This window comes from Balaenoptera borealis (genome assembly GCF_965194805.1).
Source record: "Balaenoptera borealis genome assembly, chromosome: 3".
Lineage (NCBI taxonomy): Eukaryota > Metazoa > Chordata > Mammalia > Artiodactyla > Balaenopteridae > Balaenoptera > Balaenoptera borealis.
The window spans coordinates 32,030,481-32,054,567 of record NC_138866.1 but is presented as its reverse complement, the minus strand read 5'-3'; the positions used below and the strand labels follow the sequence as shown (position 1 = coordinate 32,054,567).

The following is a 24,087-nucleotide window of genomic DNA, read 5'->3' as shown; positions in this document are numbered from 1 at the left end:
GGGCTTTCTCTAGTTGCGTCGAGCGGGGGCTACTCTTCTATGGCGGTGTGCGGGCTTCTCGTTGCGGTGGCTTCTCTTGTTGTGGAGCACGGGCTCTAGGTGCGCAGGCTTCAGTAGTTGTGGCGCATGGGCTTAGTTGCTCCACAGCATGTGGGATCTTCCCGGACCAGGGCTTGAACCTGTGTCCCTCACATTGGCGGGCGGATTCTTAACCACTGCGCCGCCAGGGAAGCCCAGAAAGTGCTCTTCTAATAGACTGTCTAGTAGCTGCTCTTCGAGAAAAGTGGAAATTGAGAAAATAAATTTTTGCTGAGAGAGATTGTATCAGTGGGGACAAACAAGCATAAACATGTTTTGCATATCACAAGATCTATTAATTTCCAGTAGAAAGAGGGAAATGTAAATGATTGCCAAGGGAGGTACTGCCCAATTCGCCTGAGTCAGAAAAGGAATCACAGTTTCCGTACCAGCTGCTGGGCCTGGGCCTGGCCTGCCACTCCCAGCTGACCCACCCCAAGCTCCCCAGCACGGACCCACAACATGGCCAGGGCTGATGTCAAGTTTGCAGCCCTGAGAAGTGAGCAGTTCCTCTTTGGGGATCATCCCAGCCTGTCACCAGGCCAGGGTGTAGGCCAGGCAGAGGCTCCGCTGCCAGCCTTGGCTCTCTCCACTGAGGGCTTTGGGGCCCTGGTGCAGGAGAGGTGCCGGGGCTTAGCCTAGAGCCTTGAAGCTTCAGCTTTTACCTCATGTAAAAGACCAGTGCTTTCTTCCCCTTTTTGTGAAAACTAAGGCCCCAGATACTCTGTTTGGATTGCTGGTAGATAAACTGCTAAGTAATTCTGAGTCATCACTTTGTTACAGTTGAGTTAACAGGGTGGTCCGGTAAAGCAAGGTTTGACTTTAGTGGCCCGGCCCACATTTGCAGAAGGCCCAGCTGTCTTTGAGTTTGTGTTTTCTCTGTCCCTGTGAGAGGTGAGGCTAGCTGGGAAAATTGAGGGGATTGTTGGGGAGAAAGGAGAAGGCCCAGAGTTCAGAATCAGTTGCTCTGCAACTTCTATGCTGTCTTGGGGTGTATGGTTTCATTCGGTTTTGTACAAGGGCTGCGAGTACAAATGGCCTAGCCCCAAAGGAGTGCCCACCCATTTGTGTGGAGTCTTTGAAGCACGTGGATTCTGTCTCTCGTAGGCCAAGTTGCTCCTGGCAGTGGGGAAGGAACTATTGTTCTGCTAACGTTATTTCACTGCAAGGTCTGGCTGGAGGCATCTGCGAAGACTCAGGATCCCTGATTGCGCGTGTGCCATCAACAAGGCAGAGCGGCCAGGGAAACCCAGGGTGAGCTGTCATCAGAGTAACAGGCCTGTGGCAGGTGCTGACTAGCTTGACTTCCCTTGGTGCTGTGCAAACCTCTGCACCCTGGCTGCAGTCCCGGCTTCTTTGTGAAGTGCAGGTGTGTGTGTTGCTGAGTGCTCGTGATCCTTGGACACATTCCTCATTTGTATCTGGGCCTACCTAAGAATGCATTTTCTCCAGGTTCACCAGAATGGTTCCGGGCCTCTGGGGCTGGGGAAGCGAGGGGCGAGGGGTCCAAACTGGATTCCTCGTGAGGTATTTCTGAAGCAGTGCTGAGCAGTCAGCTTTTGAACATTTGTCTTAGGAACAGCCTGTGCTTCGGCGCATTGTAAATCGACACTCCGCTCACCGTTGGGTGATGAGTTTGGGCTTCGGTGCAGCAGCTGAGAAGGAACGTCTTGGCGGCGGGTCTGCGGTGAGGCTGCCGGCCTGCGGCACGCTCTGAGCAGCCTCGCTGCCTCCGCCTGCGCAGCCGTGTACGCCGTAGCAGTGACTTGAATTTCTGGACGCTTATGCTCTAAGGGTGGTTGACAATGGGAAAACGACGACATCGCTGATGGTAGTTAGAAGAAGGGTAGGACTTTTAAAGTTGATATAATAGAGGAAGAAATTTGGAAACTCAGTGAGCATGCCAGAAGTAGGGAATCATTAGTGTCAGTTGAACGCTTGCTGACTCTTAAGTCAACAGCCCTGTTATGAAGAGGAAAAAACACAGTTAAAGAATAATGTAAAAAAATGCGCAAATTATGTTGTCCAAGAGTGTAAAAGGCAGAGTATAATTAGGCATTTTACCATCTTGTTTGGCTTTCTGAGAACACAACTTCCTTATAATATGTAAACCTATTATTTGACTTTGGTGGGGGGGGGTCTTTTCAGGGAAATGGGGGGGACTATCTAAAACCAGGTTCTGCTGTGACCAAGAATTGTGCAAAAACAAAACCCTTTTTTTAAATTAAAAAATATATATGTATTTATTTAATTAATTAATTTATTTATTTTGGCTGCACTGGGTCTTAGTTGTGGCACGCAGAATCTTTAGTGGAGGCACGCACGCGGGATCTAGTTTCCTGACCAGGGATTGAACCCAGGCCCCCTGCATTGGGAGTGTGGAGTCTTAGCCACTGGACCACCAGGGAAGTCCCACAGAACCCTTTCTGTAAATGTGCACAGCCCTTCTGGGACTGAGTGTGCCCTTTGGAACGCAGTCCGTATTGATCTACTCTCTTGATGTATCAAGGCCTTTCCCCTTGCATTGTACTCATTTATATGCTAATTTCTGTCATCTTTTTTTCTATTTAGATACTTTTAACCTATGATTTTTAAGCTGTCAGATGGGCTTTATTTATTTAGAAGTGTAGGCTGCTCAAGCATTGCTAGCCTTCTCTAACTGGGAAAGACCCACGTTTGGGGAGGTAAGAGAAAACCAACCACCAAAAATAAACCAGCTCCTAGACTGTGAACTTTTTTATATTCTCCAGTCTCAGTCCCTGACTTTGTGGGTATAGAGTTTTATTATGTGTGTGCTTTAAACAGCTAAGTTTTTAAGAAAAAATAACCGACCTCCTACACCAAGTTACCATTATAATGGAAAGAGAAAAATCTCTTTAATTGTAGCAGTGCTGCGGGCTTCTCCCATGCCTGGCTGGCTGCGGCATGGAGTTGATAAGCATACAGTGTCTTTCATACTTGCCATTACAACATGTTAATTACGAGAATTCAGCTGTGGCACCAGCTGGGGGTGTCTGGCTTTGTGGAAGATTGCAATTAGATGCTTTATTTTCTATTTTCTTTTTCCCCTTTCAACTTTGGTGGAATGCCTTTGAGTAAGGGGCTTTTAGTCTCAGCAGTATAAATACTTTAATGTGCCTAATTATGTAATCATACACTTACACTCCTGTGTGTATACACACATCATTTTATGGATTTTTGTCCCCCTTTCCAGTACATGGAACATCTAGCCCGCTTTTTGGTTGGTATGGTGGAGTCAGACTCCTCCGTGCATTGGGCAGGAAGAAGAGGGCCGGAGGCAGTTAGGGGTTTTCCTCTGATTATGATCTGTCCCTCTGCTCCCTCTCCCCTTGACCCTCTCACTGATGAGTCCTTTATCTCTCAAATAATTAGCATCTCAGTAGTTTCCTAGCAAAGTCAAGGTAATTTAAATGAAATTGGACTTTATAATACTATATCTTTCCATTAATTTGCAAGTGCAGTCTTTCAAAGTGTGTAGTGTTATTTTTCCCAGTCCTCTGCTCCAGGCAGGCATAGGGCAGGAGCCTGGACACGAGAGTTCATGCGTGCAGGCACAATGCAACCCATTGATTTCTGGCATTCAGCTTGTGCAGAGAGGTCCTGTGACCCCAGCTGTTAGACCAGGACCTGGGAGCAGCTGCTTTCTGAGATCCAGTCCTTCAGGGATAGGCCATCTGCTGCCATGCGAGAGAACCCTGGGAAAGAAATTGACCGGGAGATGTCTTTGTACTCCTTTTCTCTGCTCTAGTCCCTCCAGTTTTTTCTGGCCCCCTTCACCTCGGCAAACTTAAGAAGCACGATGCATCTGCACTGGGAAACTCACGTGGTTTCCCCTTCTGTTCTTCTCCTGTGCCCACTCCACCGCACCAGCACAGCCAGCTCCATTGAAAAATAGTTGCCAGGGTAGGCAGGGAGATTGAGATGGCTGGCTTCTTCAGCTGGATTAGTACCGTAGAGCAGGCTTTCTTTTTATTAGTAGTAACATGACTTTGCATTTTGGGACTGGAAAGGTCCTTAAAATCTCATTTTATGGAAGAGGAACCCAAGGTTTTTTCATTCCTTAGCTATGTCGTCAGGGCCCTCCCTGTTCTGGCGCCAGCCTGATTGTCTCAGTTTCCAGCTATCTCCTGCTAAACCTGCTGCTTTACACAGACACAGACACACACACACACACACACCCGCCTCTTCTTGCTCCTCTGCTTTTGCTGCTCATGCCCTTATCTTCCCCCTTGCGTGTTCTTCCCCCTTCCTTTAGCCCACTTACAATCCCATAGTCACAGTCTTTTATCCCGTGGTCACAATCCTGTTTCCCCCTAGAATTGGAGTTCTGTTATCATTTCTTTCTTCCTTTCTGATCTCCTCCTCATTGGATTAATCTTTCTTTAGAACCTCATATTGTAGTCCATAGTGATTTCTAACATGTGTCTATTGTGATTATTTATTATAAGCTCCCAGAGGGTAGGGCCTATATCTTTGCCATCTTCCCAACCCTTCTTCTCCCATTGCCTGCTACAGTGCTTTGGTGCTTACTAAAAACTTGTTGAAAGAATGGATGGATACGTGTAATCCCTACGTGAACTCTGGAGGATAAACAGCGTAGATGTTACTATTATTATAAGGTACTTGGGGCTCCTCATCTATCTCCCCAAAGAGTCTGAAGTCTCCTCAGGGACAGAACTGTGAATTATTTGCTCTTGAATTTCTAGCACCAACCTGGCACATTGGTAGGTGCTCATAGATATTTATTTGTTACATTGAGGAAGGCATTCCTATTAGGAGAGTGAAATCCAGAGAGAATAAGAATCAGTGCCTGCAAATGTTTTTTACCTCTCTTCTGGGTGAAAGTCATTCTTTGGAATACAAAAGATTATCTACTGAGGCACAGAATGGGTGAGGCTGCAACAGGCAACATCTGACCAGGAATCTCGATCGGTCAGTCAAAAGTGGCTTGCCAGGGTCAGGGGTCCAAAGACCAAGAGAGGCCAGGGGAGGTAACAGGAGCGTGGGCCTCAGTGTGACAAATAAAAGCATGGTTGAGACTCCATCCCCAAAGCTTCCGTAATCTGTTTTGGGGTCGCTCTGTTTAATGATCAAGGAGTCTTGACAGTATGTCAGAGTCAGGCTAGTAAATACTCAGGCTAAAATCAAAGGGGAGGCCAGTCCCAGACGTGTGAGAAAGCACCTTGGGGGCCAGGGGCCCCTGCTTTGGACCTGACAGCGGGTTTGAGTGGATTCACAGGAGGTGAGAGGCTCTCCTGTCTTCCTTGCTGCCTGGGGGGAGGAAAGGGATCTGCTAGGAGTACTCTGGCTCCATCTGGTCCAGAAATTTAGAAAGATCCACAAGTTGAAAGTAGGGAAGAACAAAATAACCTCTGGGCGGATTTGACTCCTCACCGCCTTTGATCAGCTAATGATAGCGCAGGCTGATAAGTTCCCCTTCTAGGAGATGCAGAGGAAACCAAGAAGGCCTGACAAGCTCCTTTTCCTGTGGTGGTTATGTGAGACAGGGTGGTTTAAACAGATGAAGTGTTTAAATAAGAGAATCCCATCCCCCACAGGACGGAGGAGACTCTCCAGATGAGTGGACTTTGTAACTTTTGACTCTGTCTTCCCATGGTCCGTTTGTCACAGTGTTCCTTATACTTGTTGGTTCAGAGGTGATAAAGATAAGACCCCTTCCCCATGCCACCCACCCCCCCCCTCCAAAAAAACAGCTTTTCCCTTTTATATTTCCTTTAGTCTTGTGGTAGGGTCAGCCTGACACAAGCCCCTACAGAATATACAGGGCTCCCTTCGTGGCCTGCCTTAGACTTGTAGTCTGTTATTTGCACCTTGTCTGTCACAGGGAAACCCAGTCACGTCTGTTTTTTCAGGAAAGATTACTCAGGCCTTTACCCCTCAATTACTGGTGAGTGTTTTTCAAAGAAGTGTGGTGCTTGCTGGTTTTAGGCCATCCCCCTAGCTGATTTCTGCCACCTCAGCTGATTTCTGCCACCGTCTGTGGGTAGAGTTTATTGATTGTTTCCTTTCATTCTTTGCAGTTGTGTGGGCCTCGGTAAGTAGCAGTGGCTTGTTGAGCACCCGGCATAAGCAAGACGCTGCCTGACTCACTGTTTGGAGGCACACGGCAGAGGCTGTTTATTTTGGGCTTTGGCAGAGCTGCCCCAGTGATCCCGTGTATTCTGGGCAGCTGGCAGAAGGGCAGCCCTCTACCTACTCTAGCTCGCGTCCCTGTTCTGCGTTTAGTGGCGAGCTTCCTTTCACATATCCCTCTTGGAAGGCTTGTGTTCCCAGCTGAAAATGCCCCCATACCCTCTCCCACTTGCAGCTTTGGGATCTGTGCTCCTTAAATAGCTCCACTGTTTGTAATGCTCAGAGCTTAGTGAAGGACACTGTCTTACCTTCCCCCCACCACTTCTCTGGAAAAATGGGGCCCCACTTGAGATAGGAGCTGAGTCCTCTGGGCACAAGCAAACTCACCAGTCCACATTCTTCTCCAAACAGGAATTACTATAACATTTGTCAGATGGACCCCACCCCCATGCTATACTTTTGTAGGTCTTGGGGTAAGTTTTTCTGGTGGCATCTGTAGACAGGGAGCTTCCCTGTAATGGGGAGAAAGGCAAGCCAGAGTTTGAATCCAGACTCTACTGCTGGGTGGCTGTGTAACCTCAGGCCACTACTAAATTGTTCAGAGCCTCACTTTCCTTCCTCATAGGACGGGAGAATTTAATTAGGATGGCAACTTTAAAGTGCCTAGTGTAGCGCCTGGTGATAAATGTTAATTCTCTTAGTCCCTTCTACCCTGTTGGACAACAGAGATCTCTACATTTATTTTAAGTTTAAATTTGTGTTTCTTGAAGGCCTACTGTGTGTGCCTGGCACCAGACTTGGCATAAAGCATTTCCATTAGATGGCAGAATTGGAAATGAAACCACAGCTCTGAGCTTTGTACCCAAGAGTCCAACCCTGTTGTAAACTCCAAGCCCGACTCCTAAGTTAATTATCACTCGCTCATCAATTATCCTTCTGAGGTTGGACAGTGCCTTAAGCAGCTGACTGGGGCCTTCCTCCAGAGGACCAGCCTGCGTCCTCCTGGAGGTGAGGAATTCTGAGGGCGAGAGCTGACTCATGTGCAACTTCCTTAGATGATAGGATGACGGAGATGAGACCAGGAAGTAGCAATTGCTGATGAGGAAAAAAATAAACATCTGTTTTCTCTTAACCCTTTAACCCTTTAACTACCACTGTCAAGGGACCACAGTATCATTTGTTAATGCCTGTGGAATGGCCTGGCTCCCTAACTCTGCCTGTGTCCCAACATCCTGGGGTCGGGGGCGGCAGACAATTGTGGGCGCTGCTCTGTAGGTCACTGCATTGGGTGGGGGGCTTTAGATGCTGTACAGCCCAGGCCTGGAGCAGCAGGAGAAGGAGAGTGGTCCTCCTGCCTGCCCGTTTTATAGCAGTCATACAGTGTAGGGGTGGGGTCGGGGGTGCAGTCCCAGCTGACAGCATGTCCCCCAGGTCCCTGAGCTGTGAGAACGAGAGGGGGTGAAGGGGTACCAGGCCATATGGAGGCCGTTTGTCCGCCAAGAGCAGCCCGGTCTCTGCTGAGAAGTGGGGAAGGGGCTGGCATATTACTGAGCTGGAGGAGGAGGGAGCAAAGCAAGCCCCTCCAAGGTATTCATCCTTCTCTGCTCTCTTGCCTGTCCTCTCTCCAGATATCCAGAAATTTCTGAAGCAGCCCTTTTTCTTTTCTTTGCCAGAGTCTTTGCCCTACCCCATTCCAAAAACCAGAGGTAAGAATTTAGTTTACAATGTGAAAATAAATGTAAAGAATTTATCAGTGCCTACTGTGTGCCAGGCATGATGCAAGACAGTTTCAGGTACACAGTTTCATCTGTCCCCTCAAACGCTTTACGGAGGTGGGTATTGGCGGTCAAGGAGTAAGGCTCAGAAGAGTTCAGGCAGTTGCAGGGTTGCAGGGCAGGCCCCGAGGTCAAACCCAGATTCATCCATCAGACCGTGCTCTGACTCTCTGTGGGCCTGACCCTGGGTGGCTGGGAGAATATCTTCACCGGTAGATGCCAGCTTACAGAACATGAGATGTACTATGCAGAGGGAGTCTCTCTGCTGGGAGACTGTGCAGCTCAGGTTGGGACTTGAACCCATGTGCCGGGACTCGATCCCAGCCTAAACTGAGATTGGGACTTGAACCCAAGGTCTTTTAATGGAGATCACACACCTGGTTTCAGGACTTAATGAAGCTCAGGTTTTTGATGTCTCATTGCAGAAAGAATTCAGTGGGAGACAAAGTGATAAGTAAGAAGTGGATTTATTTAGAGAGAAACACACTCCGCAGACAGAGAGTGGGCCATCTCAGAAGGCGAGAGGCTCTGGAAATATGGGGTGGTTAGTTTTTATGGGCGGGGTAATTTCGTAAGCTAATGAGTGGGAGGATTATTCCAACTATTTCTGGGGGAAGGGGCGGGGATTTCCAGGAATTGGGCCACCGCCCACTTTTTGACCTATTATGGTTGGCCTCAAAACTGTCATGGCGCTAGTGGGTGTACCATTTAGCTAATGCATTACAATGAGCGTATAATGAGGCTCAAGGTCCACTGGAAGTGGAATCTTCCGCCGTCGTGGATCTGGTTAGTTCTAACCAGTTTTGTCTTGTCCTGTGGCTGTGTCATTCTTTTAAAGGTTGTGCCCTACCCCCTTCCCTCCTGTTTCAGCTGTTACCTGCTCCTGACTCATCTCAACTCGGAAACCACGTGACCCTTTGCATTTAAAAACAAGGTAGTGCCTTGAAATGTGGGCAAAATTTTCCAAGTCAAGTCAGTTTTCTACTAAGCGTCTACTCTCTGCCAGATTCTGTGCCGAGTTCTGGGAATACAAGAATCAGAACAGGAAACAGAACAAATGCTTGCCCTACAGCTTGGGTAGGTGGGTGGGTTAATGGAGAGGTAGGGGAAGGACTGACCTGTGAGAAAATAATTGCAGAGACAACAATACAGTGATGTTTATAGAGAGGTGTGAAGACGTTAGGGGAAAACAGAGGAGGAGTAATAAAGCTGCTGTTTATTGAACACTTGGAGTGTGACAGGCCCTTTACCAGGTACTTTACCTGCATGATTGTGATGAATCTGCACAGCACCCCTGTGAGGTACATACCTTTAGTGTCCCATCTTGCAAATGAGGGAACTGGTGCATAGGAAGATCTGCCTGAGCCCACGTGGTGGGAAACCGTCAGAGCGGTACACACCCCGGGTGCTCTCACTGTAGGCACAGGCTGGTAATCTCTACCCTGTGCTGCTTAGTTCTCTTTGGGACAGTGTCCTGGAGCAGGCGACCTTGGAACTGAGTCTTGAAAGATGGGCTGGGTTTCAGGTGACCCCGTTGTACTTTCAGGTCAGGGTTTCCAGGCAGAGGATTAGCACTTCTTCTTTCAGAACGACTAGGGACTTTGATGGCTACTTCCAGGTGGCAAGAGTTTTTATGTTCGGGGCAGGGTTCAGTAAAGAAAATGTTCTTCCTTCTTGTGCACTCTGACCTGCTGGCTGGCATGTCCCCTCTCCTGTGAGGTGGGGGGAGTGAGGGACTCAGGCCTAAAACAAGAGGGACAGGCTCTGAAGCCAGACCCATTTATGAGCTGCCAGGCCCCCGGTGCAGGGCTTGGGCTGGGCCCCTCTCAGGATGGTGGCGCTGGGGGCCTGCGAGGAGCTGTGGGGACAGCCTAAGCCTCGGTGGCTTCTGCCACTGAGCCTACACCCCGGCTCCAGTGCCACACCCTGGGAAGGGCTTGAGCGCCACAGCTGGCCCTCCTCCCGGCATGTGGAAAGTTCTCATGAGAAAAGGGATCCTGGCTGGACAATGGGCTTCCTGTCTTGACTGCTGGGAAGGTTTGTCTTAAAGGAGAGGAAGGTTGCAAATGGCATGAGAAATCCTCTCTTCCCTCTCGCTGCAGCCTGTTTTAGACTTTTGACTATTTGAGTGGGGCCAGGAAGGCAGAAAGCCAGGGGAAGCCATGGACAGAAGCAGCCCTTGGTTCCCTCTTGAGTTAACTGACCTCCGCCTGCCTGGTCCTCTGCCCTCACCACGCGCCCAAGGTAGGAATCTGCCCTGACACCGGATGCAGGAGCCTCTGCACAGACAGGGCGCTTCTCCTGGGGCTTCTCACACCCTGTGCTCAGTCCAAAACCGTGGTGGCTGTAGGACTTTTATGAAGGAATCTCGGGAGGTGGTGAGGCTGGCCGTCCACCCAACTTAGACAGATTTGCCGATGGCAGACTTGGAGGCCATCTGGTTCAGTGCCTGCGTGGACTGAGTCCCAGAGAGACCAGTGTCCACAGGCAGCACCCAGATTTGTCTTCGTCACTGGGCTCCTCTCTCTGGGGCTCCCTTTCCAAGGTGCGGGTGTGGGAGGAGAAGCCGGGCTCAGCACCCTTGCCGCTGTCCAGGGAGCGCCGTGGAGTGGAAAGCCACCGCTCCTGGCTTCAAATCCTGACTCTGCCTCTGACCTGCTGGGTGACCTTGAGCAAGTTTCTTAACCTCTCTCACTCAATTTGCTTATCTGTATAATGTTATAATAATGTTTCTTACAGGGTTTCTGTGAAGTTTAAATGAGTTAAACATGTAAAGTGCTTAGACTGGTACTTGGCATATAGTAGAAGGTCAGTGACTAGGAGCTGTAATTACTGAGATTTCTCAAGGAGGCCTCAGAAGGAACCTTGAGACTGTGGTCAGATGTGATACCCCATCCCCCCCTTGCATTTGTCTGGAATGCCCAGTACCAACTTTCTGGGGAGGCTTTCTTGAGGAGAATCATCTCCCCTTTGAACTAGCAAGCTCACACCTTTCACAGAGTAGCGAGATGTTCCAAAGGCCCTAGGCCTAGTCCATCGGGGGATGAGCCGCAGAACGGAGCCTGGTGTCCTGCCCTCCTCTGCAGGCCCACCTTGGCTTCGTGGTCAGGCCTGCAGCTCAGGAGCCAGAGCGCCTGTTGAGTCATTTAGAGATGTGTGGCTTGGAGCAAATGACTCAACTCAGCTAAGCCTCATTGTTCTTATCTATAAAATGGAGAAAATGTAGTACCTGCTTCGTGTAAAGAGAGAGCTCAGAAGAGTGCCTGGCACACGTCATAACGCTGTTTGCAGTAATTATTATTTTCCTTGTCTTACGTGCAAAAAGAAGTCTGCACGTTTGAATGCCTTTTTTTTTTTTTTTTTTTTTTGCTGTTTTTGCCTTGCTTTTTCTCTGGCTCTCTCTGTTCCTAGCAAACCATCGAGGGCTCGAAGTAGAAATTGGACCTTCATATATCAAGAAAGGGCTTTGAGAGCAAGCACATAAACAGTGCTTTAAAACACAACCTGAAGGGACCCTCAGTGCTCCATGGTGTCTTTGTCTGCTGTTAGCCTCCCGTCTCACACTCGGTCGTGTGGTCTGAACCCTTCCCGCTGTTCTCAGATCCCTAACATCTTTGCCGTCCTGTACAATGGCCACTAGCCCCAGGTGGCTCTTGAGAACTTGAAATGCGATTAGTGTGGCTTGAGATGCGCTGTAAGTGCTGACTTACTGTGAAGAAAAGAATATAAAATATCGCATTAATAAATTTTTATATTGATTATGCGTTGAGCTATCAAAAATGTATTTTGCGTATATTGGTTAAATAAAATACATTATTAAAATGAATTTCACCAGTTGTACATTTTTAACGTGGCTACTAAGAAAATTTAAAGTCACCTGTGTGGCCGCATCGTATTTCTGTTGGACAGTATTGTGCTAGGTGTGTGCTTTCCATCTATTCCTTCCTCCCCTTTCTCCCGTTTCTCTTTGCCTGGGCTCTCACCTTCCCCTGGTCGCCAGCGGTTCTCAGATGAATGGAAAAGATGTCCCTACCCAGAAGGTCACCCCAGGCCAATAGAAGAGCTCACCTTTGAACACTTCCTTCTTTCATTTACATCAGAGTTGGCTGTGCGCGTGTCCGTGTCCTGTAGACGGTAAACTTTCTGAGGGCATGGTCCTGTCTCCTTTACTTTTGTGGCCCTGCTAGAGCGTCTTGTGAGGAGAGGCTCGCTCTAACTGTTTGATGCAGTTACAGCCACACAGGGACACGTCTGATACCGCCTCAGCCGTGTCCCTGATGACCACAGCTGCCGTGTTGGTGTGCTGGGTTTGCGGAAACCACTTCCTTCTCCCCTGAATTCCCAGGGAAGCTTTTCTCTGGCCATCCTTTGAACACCTTCACTGAGCACCTATTTCTCTGTGCTCAGTTGTGTTCTAAATGCCACTGCACTGGTTTTGGTGTAAAACGACATTATTTCAAACCTGCCAGTGAACACTGACACAGTTTCTTAAGCCCTCAGGCACTGTGTATGGGAGTGTAGTGTTTTCTTGGTAAGTGACATCAGATGGACACCTCTTAGTGTTGAGTCTTTTTAATAACTGCACGAGGTGTTTACATGTCTGCTTCTGCTCCGCAAGCTGATCTTCACACTCCCTACGCCCCACACCTCGTTTTAAAGGGGCTCAAGTATTTGTTCAGTTTGTTAAGCTGAATACTTTGACCCCAGGGCCATTCCTGGAGCTTGTTTTGATTCCCTTGTTATGGAATCTTACAAGACTTTGTTTTGTCTTTAATTTGTCTCTTCCTCCTAAAAGTCTGGTCCCCAAAACGGCAAAAGCAAAACACATTTAGAAGTGCTGACTGTGGGTTCTTGTTGGTTTCTGCTAATGGTTTTAGGCTGTGGGGACTCTGGGGTAGAAGTATCAGCCAGATGGCTTTGCGTCTCCTCCGTCTGCACCCTCACCAGCTGGTCACATGGTCTCTCGCTCAATGACTGCCATGCTCCAGGCACTCTGCCGGGCCCCCTGGAGAATTACCTCGCTGCTTCCCGTGCTCACTGGAGGCCTAAGTGGGTGTAAGAGAGAACGGAAAGCGGAGAAGGAAGCTAAGGAGAGCTAATTGATTTTTTTCTGTAAAATTTCCATCTTCTGGCTTTCTCCTTCTTTTTTTAAAATTATGCAGCTTTGCCAAATCAGATGAGTTCATTGTCTTCTTGGGGCTAGGAACAGAGCTTGAAACTCCCCCTGCGGACCTGGGGTTGTCAGAGAGCAAGCAAGCCTGATGCACAGATGAAGTCAGCCTCTTGCCCAGAACAGGGGCTTCCGGAAGCCACTGAATGATTTGTTTGCTCTTCCTGATGTCCTTCCCGTTCCTGTGAACCCCAGGCGTCACCGAGACGGTCCTCTCCAACACCTGCTCTTTGCCATGGCTCTCCCACTCTGCTCTTTGATTGGCCAAGAGGGCCATATTTTTTCCTTATGTTCTTGGCGTCTTAAAACAATCTTGCCTTTTTCTGACTTTTCCTTCTAAGGCCTCCTTATTTCTTCCTCGGACCTGGGGCAGTCCCTTTGTGACGCTGAACCTAATGTACTCTAGTTTGTTTCCTTTGTATGATCCTCATAGACAAACATAAGAGAACTTTTGTCCAGTTTATTTCACCATGCAAGGGTTGCTCTACTGCTGACCTACTCTAAAAGCTCTCTCCACTTCTGTCCATCTTACATCAAATTCAGCTCCTCTTGTAATTCTGCCCATTGAATATAGTATAAACACCTCCTGTTGCAGCCAAGGCCCCTCTACAAGATGGTTTCATCACAATATTATTATTATTATTATTACTACTACTACTACTGTTATCGTTATATTTTATTTATTTATTTATTTATTCGGCCAAATTTTCTTATGCAACCAAGCTAACCTAGGCTACCTGATGCTCTCTGGGCTTAATCTACACTGTCCTACTTTGGTGCATTAGCTGCAAACCACCACCTCCTTTCCTGCTGAAATCAAGCCCCATTGGAAATGCCACTTCCTCCACGAGCCGTTCCCAGCCGTTCCCCACACAAGGTTGGTCTCTCCTGCTCTCAGCTCCCTCTCTTGTGACACTAATCCCTTTCTTTGATGTGTATTAGAATAAATCTGTGTGGAGTATCTTTGGAGAGAGGCACTGGGTTGACTAGGAAAGGAGAAGGGCTTACTTTCCATGTTCACCCTCTTACTTTTTGGATTTTTACCATGTATATATTTCCTATGATTATTTTTTCTATGAAGGTATTATTTGCATAACAAAGGACCCAGTCTATAAAACGTTAGGAGAAGATATTGGAGAGTATGTTTAGGAAAATGTCCTTACCCAAGACACAAAACCCAGAAGCCATGAAGAAAACAACTTTTAAAATATATGTGTCGGGACTTCCCTGGTGACGCAGTGGTTAAGACTCCGCGCTCCCAGTGCAGGGGGCCCGGGTTTGATCCCTGGTCAGGGAACTAGATCCCACATGCATGCCGCAACTAAGAGTTCGCATGCCACAACTAAGGAGCCAGCGAGCCGCAACTAAGGAGCCCACCTACCGCAACTAAGACCTGGTGCAACCAACCTAATTAATTAATTAATTTTAAAATATATATGTGTGGACTTACTTGTCATACCCCTATTTGGCTACAAGTACCTGAAGTGCTTATCTTTCTATCCTTTTTCAGAGCACAGCACAATGATCCCTACACAGTAATCAGTAAATATTAGTTGAATTGAAATACAATTGTAAGTCGCCTCTTTGTAGACCTCATTTTTGCACGTATAAAATGGGTGCCAGGTGATGTCCAGGGCCCCTCTCAGAGATTCCGTGAAGATGTGGGCTTTATGGGCAGAAGTACCCAGCAGAGCAGGAATGGTTTTAGAATCAGCAGCCCTTCCCCTGGGACCGTCTTCCCCAGCACATTGGACCTGTAAGTGGGTCCTTCCTGTTTTTGGGAGCTGCCCCCCGGGTGCTCATCATTAATTACACTGAGGAAATGAACCAATTAGACACAACCCAAGGAGAGCCGGGAGAATCTGTGGCAGGCTTGTTGCCCTGAACAAAAGAGGGAAAGTGTAAGGGGTAAAGCAGTTTGCTGAGGTTCCTTTGGAAATCCAGCTGGCCAGCTCTTTGAACTACTTGGCCAGAGTTTAGAGAGGCACCAGAAGGAATGTGACGCCTGTGTCTCCCTCCCGTTCAAGACCTCGGGCTAGGTGGGTGGTGTTGGAAGAGTCTAGAGGAGGAGGAGGTGTGTGCTTCGCGGGGACTGAGGGGGCTTATTTGGGCTCATCTGCGGGTGTCAGAGAGGCTGCCCAGACTTCTCTGGATCCCTGTGGACCTACCCCGGGTTTTAATAGCTTTAACTATGGAGTCTTTTCTCCCAGTCTCAGTGACACGCAGCCCAAGGGCAGGGAGCCACCATCTCTTTTTCGACTTAGTATCCACCCCACAGCCTGGCTGGCAGTCATCTTGCTTAATAGAAGGTTGAAGGGAAGTGGTATTTGGTGAGAGAGTGGTGGGTGGTCCCATGAAGGGAGAGCACCTTATCTCAGACAGTCAGAGACTCCAGGTCTGTTAGAGGAAGTGAAGAAAAGAAACCCAGCAGTTCTTATTCTCATACTGATGTCCTTGTGGTAGTCACAATGGGGACAGGGTATTTGTCAGCAAAATCAAATGTCCTTTAGAGACTTTCGTCTTTCCTGTTTTGGTAATAAGGCTTGTGGTAAGTTGAAGTTTGTGGGTGCCTGGCCACCTGCCAGCATGTCTTCTCCCCCAGCCCAGCCTTCCTAACAGTGATCCCATAATGCCCCTCCTGTCCCCTCCTATTTTTGCTAGGCACACCCCATGATCCATTGCCGGGGGACTTCAGTTCTGCAGTGTCTGTCCAGGCTCAGAAGGGGAGGCTGCCTTCTCCCTGGGCTGCTCAGACCTTCCGGCTCCTCTGACGTATTACTGCAACTTACCTACACCAGCGTTCCCACCACACTTAGGTACCACTTGCCATCTCCCTAACTGACCTGTTCAAAGGGGAGGCAACCTTGACATATGCACTCCTTAAAGGCCCACTCACTCCTGGGGTGGAAGCAGTGTCTGCTGGTGGGAAGAGCACAGGTTTTAGAATCGGAAGCCCTGGCTCTGCTCCCAGGTCTGCCTGACTTGGCTAAAAGTCATTTAACTTTTGTGGGCCAGTGTCCTCATCTTCAAAGGGAGAAATGATAACTACCTCACGGAGTTGTCAGAGGAATAAATAAGATAGGAGGTCAATGAAGGTGCTTTTAAAACTAAACAGTCCTACCTGAATGAAAAATAATGGGCGTTACTGCGGGATAGAGACGAGTGATGCCAGTGACCGCTCTAGTCAGGGAATGGGTGGTGCACGGGGGCTTGGGAAGCCTCCCAGGAAATGCATCAGAAATCCCCTCTGATGCCAAGAAGTCACATTTTTATTATGCGAAGGAATCCTTTCTGGTATTGATGTTGGAAACAAGGCTAATGTTTCCCCTGTGCAGGTTACTGGTGTTTTATCACCTGTCACTCTGATTCGTTGTGTATTTCAGTAAGTTTTATTAAAACCACATTATGCGAATGCATTATTTCATTCTTTTTTATTGGCTGAGTAATATTCCATTGTACATATGTACCATGGATGGCCCTGGAGATTATCATACTTAAGTGAACTAAGTCAGAGAAAGAGAAAGACAAATATATATCACTTATATGCGGAATCTAAAAAAAAAAAAAGATACAAGTGAACTTATCTACAAAACAGAAACAGACTCGCAGACTTAGAGAATGAACTTATGGTTACCAGGGGGGAAGGGTGGCAGGGGGAGGGATAGACTGGGAGTTAAAAAAAAAAAAAAGAGTACACAATTTGTAATCATAAAAAAATAAAATGCCGAAAAAAATCCCACATGCGCTAGATCTCTGTAAGTCCAGCTTTGTTGAAGTCTACTGTTCGGTGATGGATGCCGTTGTCCTAAGGCGCAGTGCTGGGGAGGGAGGGCGAGGGGAAGTGCTGCAAGCAGCCAAGCTTCCCCTGCTGCCAGGGCGCCTCCCTCTGTCATTGGCAACCTGAACTTGCAGAGTTTGGCCAGCAGCCTTTCCAAGGGGCTGGCTCTTTGCTCCTGGTGTGTTTCCTGCCGAAGCCCTCGGAGCTGCCCCTCTCTGTCGCTGGCGGCAGTCTCGCTGGAAAACCTCACCACTGTACCTCTGCTCTCTCTGTCTTTGCAGTGTGTTCCCTGCCCCCGGAGCCAGAGAATGGTGGCTACATCTGCCACCCCCGGCCCTGTAGAGACCCCCTGAACTCGGGCAGCGTCATCGAGTACCTGTGTGCCGAAGGCTACATGTTGAAGGGTGATTACAAATACCTGACGTGTAAGAATGGCGAGTGGAAGCCAGCCATGGAGATCAGCTGCCATCTCAACGAGGGTCAGTTTGGCAGATGAGAGGGGGGTGCTGCTGGGCTTCTGCTTTCTTCTAACTCCCGGGAAGTGGTGCCCGCTCCCTCTGGGGCAGCATGGCCCTTCTGATGCCCTGCAGCCTCCCTTCCCTTGGGATTTCATGTCTCTGGGAAAGACGTTTGGATTGCTGGTGCGTGTCCCAGTGCATTTCAGCCGAGCCACCGAGGCATCTGCTGTGCTATGTAAAGTCCCTTTGATGCTCCGGATCTCTTGTTTGCCTAGCCCAGTGCCGGTGACCTTTGACTGTGTTCTGCTAACCCATGAGCACAGTGCGAGCACCTTCTGTAGTGTCTCTTTTGTATTGTTTTTCCTTGAATGGAAGTGGACTGTTTTGTTACGGAGCTGCAGTCCAGCTGGCCAGAAGACCTATCCCCCTCCGCCTCCTCCTGTCACGCATGACGGGAAATCCAGCTGCCTGCGGGAAAGTGTGTCATGCAGCCATCTTTGTGCTTTCACTCGAGCTTCAAGACCGTGACACCCCAGAGAAGGGTGGGGACAGGCCTGAGGTTTACAACTAAAGCTGCAGGATCTTAGAACAGATTGTTATTACCACCCTATTCTTATAAATTTTCCTGCCACGTGGGTGGGACTTCAGATGGTGGAAATGATGTGTGCATTTGGATGGTTCATGTCTTCCAGCCTGCTACTGAGGACAGGATCATATGGGGTTTATAAAGGTAAGATCTCTAGGGGTAAGTGAGTTTAGGTGTTAGATGGTCCTCAAAGGTCCAAAGTGAAGGGAATTTCAGATTCAGGAACAGAATAGGGAAATGTCCCCTTTCCCTGATGTAAAAGCCACTCTGCACCGTTACTCCAAAAGTGGCCCTGGCCATACGTAGCGTGTCTCAGCGTGGCACTGTGCAGGGGGCCCTTGACAAGGTCAGCCGTGGGGCTCACGTTCCGTGTGTCAGGGTACAAAGCACGTCTGACGATGGCTTGTTCCCGTAGACAAAGATGCCCACACGTCGCTCGGGGTCCCCACGCTGTCCATCGTGGCTTCCACTGCCAGCTCCGTGGCACTCATTCTCCTCCTCGTGGTGCTGTTTGTGCTGCTGCAGCCAAAGCTGAAGTCTTTCCATCACAGCAGGTGAGCCAGTGGCAGCGGGCGGCGTGCGTCACGGTGGAGGCTGGCCTTCGGCTGGCAGAGGGGTGCTGGTGGGCCTGCTGGCCTCTGCTGGTCTGTGTGCACCCAGGGAAAGGGGAGGGCCCTGCCGTGTGTTAAACTTCCAGATGTGCCTGGCACTGTGCTTTTGCTTTGCATACATTGTCTTCATCCTCACAGGATCGTTGCAGATTAGGAAACTGAGGCTCAGAGCGGTTAAGTCATTCACTCAGGGTCCTCCCTCTAGGTGATGACAGAGGTGAGATTTAAACCCCAGTCTGTCCAACTCTAGTGCCATGTTATTTCCCCTACATCAGTGGTTCCCAAAGTGTGGTCCCAGCAGTATCAGCATCACCTGGGAACTTGTTAGGAATGCAGATTTTCAGGCCCCACCCCAGACCAACAGAATGAGAAACTCTGTGTTTCTCAGGCCCTCCAAGCGTTTCTGATGCAGGCTCATGTTTGTGAGCCACTGCCCTGTCTCCCTGTTCCCCTCTCCTGGATGCACATAGAGGCACCTGTGGGAAACTAAAAACAAACGCCAAAACCTGGGCCTCCATCCCCAGACGTTCTGATTTATTTAGTTTGGGATGGGCGCCTGGCGTTAGTGTTTTAAAAAGCTCCCCAGGTGGCTCTGACGTGCAGCTAGGATTGGCAAGCACTGCACTATACCATACTAGAAACCGAGGAAGTGGTTTTCTTGCCTACCTTTGTCACTTTCCTTTTTCCAGGTGAGTTCATCAGCCACAAATCATCCCAGACTGGATAGGTGAGGTTGGGGTGGGGATGGCCAATGGTGGGGACCTGGCCCCCGGTGGGTCCCTCAGGGTGGACTCTCCCAGGCTGGCATGGCCCCCTTACCTGCTTGGGTTGCCCTGGCCCTTCCTCGTTCCCTCCGAAGAAAACAGTTTATGTCCATCCACAGCCCTTCCGCATTGACTGTTGTCAGGCACAGGCACGAAGGAACAGACTAAACTGCATTAAATAAAATGCTCCTGGTCTGGAATGCACAGACAAGGACCAGTTTAATATCTGTGTACTGTGTGTGTGATTCTTCTTTCTTCTTGTTATTTTGTTTTGTTTGGGGCAGGGGGTAGCAGCTATTTTTAAAGGTAGTTAAACAATTAGTAGACTAGAGAAGATTTGGAAGGGACTGTTTATTTGAAAGAATTGGCTACTGCCACATAAAGTCAACTCGAGCTGTTCCTCATTTCATCCAAATTAGGGATCATTTTCCCCTGGTAGTTAACTAGTCAGTGTGTTCAAAGTAACTGATTTTGCCTAAGTGGAAGGGAGATTTGGGTTTCATTATAGACCCTGTTTAAATTTTGTACATCTATTACTTTTTAAACAAAAAAAAAATGTTATTTTGAATAACGAAAGTTAAGCACATGCCAGAATGCACTCTGCTTTTGGATGCCACCCTGTCATCAAAGTTTCCCTTCTTCCCAGAAACATCTGAGCACTTTTATGAGTGCCACTTCTGTCTTCCTCACTGTGTGTGTGCCATTTGAACTGGGTAGTACAGATTTTTATCTGCAAGTACAGGTGAGGAAATTGAGAACGAATAAAACAGTCCAGCAATAATAATATGGTCCAGCCATAGACCTTATGTGTCTCCTGGTGTGACACACGGAAGAGGACATGACATCACAGACAGTGCTGTGGTGTGTAGTGTTCTAGGCAGAGATTGGCATGACTCTAATCCCAGGGAAATGATTAGACAGGTCCAAATCATGGGATATTCTAGGAGACAGGTGGCCTGGACCTTATAACAAACGTCAGTGTCATGAAAGAAAACGATAGTGGACTGTTCTAGATTAAAAGAGATGCAAGAGACAGGACAACTAAGTGCAATGCATGATCCATAATTGGATTGTGGATGAAAACAAACAAGACAGCAGCTGAAGCAGATATATTTTTGGGTAGTTGGGAACATTTGTATTACAGTATTATACCAATGTTATTTCCAGGATGTAAATACTGTTGTAGTTATATAGGAAAAGAGGTTCTTGGGAGGTGTGTGCTAACTACTGTCTTAATTAGTAAGAAATAACTTATTTTCAAAATGGTTCAGGAATTCCCTGGTGGTCTTATGGTTAGGACCCTGCCCTTCCACTGCCGGGGGGGCCTGGGTTCAATCTGTGGCCTGGGAACTAAGATCCTGCAAGCCTCACAGTGGCAAAAAAAAAAAAAAAAAAAAGTGCGTGTATAAAAGTAATCCAGAAAAGAAGTATTTGCATGGATAAATCTCCCAAATGTAATGTTATAATGTTGAGTTAAATACAAAGCCAGACACACACACACACACACACACACACACATTTATTGTCTGTCCCATTCATATAAAGATCAAAAATATGCAGAAATAACTGGTGTTGAAGGATTCATGTTTAGGCAGTAAAATTACTAAAATAAAAGTCAAAGGAACGATTTTCATGAAAGTCAGGATAGTGGTTACTTTTGGTGGTGAGGCGATAGGAATGGACACGGCGGGGGTGGGGTAGGCGGTGCTGGCAGTGTTCTGTTTCTTGACCCAGCTAGGGCTTGTACGCCATGTTACCTCTGGAATAAATCAGCTGTACGTTTTTCAGTATTTGTCTAATATTTGTGTTACAATTCACATATTTTTTTAAGTTTATGAAGTTAAAAAAATGAAATAAAAGGCAAGCAAAGTGGCTGAGTCGAAAGAATAAAATTCTTCAGTTTTTGAGTCCAGTGTCCCATTTCAAGACCACGGTGCTGCTTTTCCTCCTCCTCTTTTTAAAAGGAGCTTTATGGAGATGTCATTTACAAACCACACAGTATACCCGCTCGAAGTGTACAGGCGGGGGTATGTTCACGGGCGTTTGCAGCCATCATTCTCCCACTTTCCTGTCTTAGCTGTGCTGAGTGAATGGCTTTATTTCTGGGTCTCTAGCGTCCTAGTTTTTGCACAGGACCGGAGGGCTAGGTGCCTGTGTACCCAGAGGTTAAGAACACAGTCTTCGGAAGCAGGTGGAATGGATTCGCAGCCTAGCTTCCTCCCTTGCCAGCTGTGCGACTGGGGAGGTTACTTAACTACTCTGAGCCTCATCTGCATTCTTGGTGAATCTACCTGAAAGGGCTCAGGTGAGGACTCAGTGGGGTAAAGTGTATAAAGCCCTAAGTGCCATGCCAGGTACGTAGTAAGTGGTCAGAAACGGTTGGTGGTGTTGATATTGTGATATTCACCTGTGCATGTATTCTGATTCTTCCTTTGTCCTTTCCTCCGGATGCAGGCGTGACCAGGGGGTGTCCGGGGACCAGGTCTCCATCATGGTGGATGGAGTCCAGGTTGCGCTGCCGTCGTATGAGGAGGCTGTGTACGGCAGTTCCGGTCACTGCGTGCCGCCCGCTGACCCCAGAGTGCAGATTGTGCTGTCAGAAGGGTCTGGGCCCGGCGGGAGGAGCGGGCCGAGGGAGCAGCAGCTGCAGGAGCAGGGGGCCTGCTCCTCGGCAGGCGGAGAGGAGGCGGCCCCGGGCCAGTCTGGACTGTGTGAGGCCCGGGGCTCTCGGGGCTCGGAGACTGTGATGGTGCATCAGGCAGCCCCCGCTTCCTGGGTGGCCGGCTCAGGGAACAGCCGCGTGGCACACAAAGAAGCCCCAGATTCAGAGAACAGTGACATACAAAGCCTCACGTCGGAGGACTACACAGATGGTAGGTGCTCTGTGCTGATCATACGTTATTATCTGCTCAGGGTCCTTGCTGGGAGTGAGGAAGGACTGCGAACCTTTCTGATAATTGGTGTATCTGGGGGCAAAGAAAGATAATACCTGGGGGATTATCCTACAAAATAGAATTTTACCCTCGGAGCCCCAGGTAGGCCTTTGGGCTCTGTATAGGGAGGCTTTTCACTGTTGTCTGTGAATTTTAGTAGGTTTGGAGTCTCCGAAACTATTCATGGCCTCAGGGATATGCTAAATCAAAGGGTAGACAGCCGGTTGGAGGTGGAGTGGAGCCTGTCCTCTTGTTATAACTTTTATGTTCCTGAAAGAACAGGAATGACAAGGAGGTGTGGGGTCTTATGACAGAGAAAACTGGAGCCTGCCTCTCCCAGAGCATTCCAGCTGCTTCATTTTAAATAGGAGCATGCCAGGTCCCGTGCTAGTTGGTTTTCTTGCACTGTGTCAGTCAGACCTCACAGTGATCCTGAGAAGTGGGTGTTATTACCAGCCCCATTTTACAGATAGGGAAACTGAGGCTCAAAGAGGTTAAGTCACTTGCCCATTGGTAGGTGGCTGAGCTGGGATTTGAAGTTGACGGATCTGCTCCCAAACTTGCGTTATAGCCCCATGGTGCCATGCTGCCTCCCAGGTCACTCCAGGTCCTTTGTGGCAAACCAGCCAGAGAACAAAATTGCCCCCTCCTGACACCTCTGCCTTTACCGGAGCCTGGAGAGTTGAACGTTGGGATTGACTCTGTCACTTTAAAAAACATCTTTATGTAAAATCCCACTGTGGTTCAGGATGCAGACCGAATCTAGATGTTTCCCTTTAGAAAGTGAGGACTTCTATACGTACCAACCCCCCCGTAAAAGAGCCTTAGAGAAAACTCTCTGTTTCCTGGGAGTCCTGGGCACAGTTAATGTGTACGGTTTAGAATATCTGAAAGCAAAGAAGTTGGAAATTCCTAAGTGCAGATCAGGTGTAGGGTTTCCTGATTATCAGCAGCATGCCTCCTTTTTTCTTGGTGGGATATAGAGCTAAGCAGGGGCCATTAAATAGGTGGCCAAGGTTTAAAGGTGGAAGCCAGTGACCCCCATGGGCAGCCAGCTTTACATACTGTGTGTCTGCACGTGTTGACACAAACCTCGGCCCTTATCCTTCCTAAGGAGCCAAGGTGGTGCCAGCTCTTCTGCCTTCTCCTCCTTGCTCCCTTGCTTTGTTCCATGTATTGAACAAGCGTTTTTCAGAGCCCATCTTGTGCCAGGTGCTGGATTAGGTTTCAGGTGTGATGGAAAGAACTGTGAAACATGCTCTCTGCCCACATGGATTGTCAGTCAGTTGGGAAGATGGAGCCTATACTTGAGAAAAAATGGAACCAAGAATGGTAGAGTCCATGTCAGAATGAGGAGTGCAAAAAACAAGACACATAGTTTATCGAGTTGGTTACAGGCTAAGCCTGAGCTGTCTGGGGCTGACAGTAGTGAAGGGAGCCAGGCCCTTAAGGTGTCAGTCTAAGCCGGGTGACAGATGAGTCAACTAAGACCCAGAGACGGGGAGTGATTTACTCAGTATCACACAGCTGGAGGATGGCTTGAAGGAGGAGGTGAGACTTACCAGGGCTCAGGAGCCTCATAGGGCGAGAATAAGGATAGAAAGAGAAGCAACTAGACCAGCAGAGTTAAAGCAGAGAAGAGGGTTCAAGGTGGTAGGACCAGAAGGGGTTTGAATACCCGACTGAATGTTGAGATTTTGTCACACAGGCAGAGGGAGAGATGAGCAAGGAAGGCCTAGAAAAGGGTGAGGGATTTAGGCTACCTGGAAGCGTGTGAGAGGAGCATTTTATTTCTCTAAACGTGGGGTCCCTGCGACGGG

The 24,087-nt window shown here is 48.5% G+C and overlaps 1 protein-coding gene across 5 annotated transcripts in view; it reads left to right on the top strand.

The window, feature by feature from the left end:
* The window catches only part of SUSD6 (sushi domain containing 6), a 92,204-nt gene that overhangs the window by 64,080 nt on the left and 4,037 nt on the right, over positions 1-24,087 (top strand). For all 5 annotated transcript variants that reach the window (XM_082384419.1, XM_082384420.1, XM_082384421.1 and 2 more), the window contains 3 exons: positions 17,197-17,394; positions 18,375-18,513; positions 21,789-22,207. In XM_082384419.1, coding sequence (XP_082240545.1) covers positions 17,197-17,394; positions 18,375-18,513; positions 21,789-22,207 — 756 coding nt within the window. The remainder of the gene's footprint in view (positions 1-17,196; positions 17,395-18,374; positions 18,514-21,788; positions 22,208-24,087) is intronic.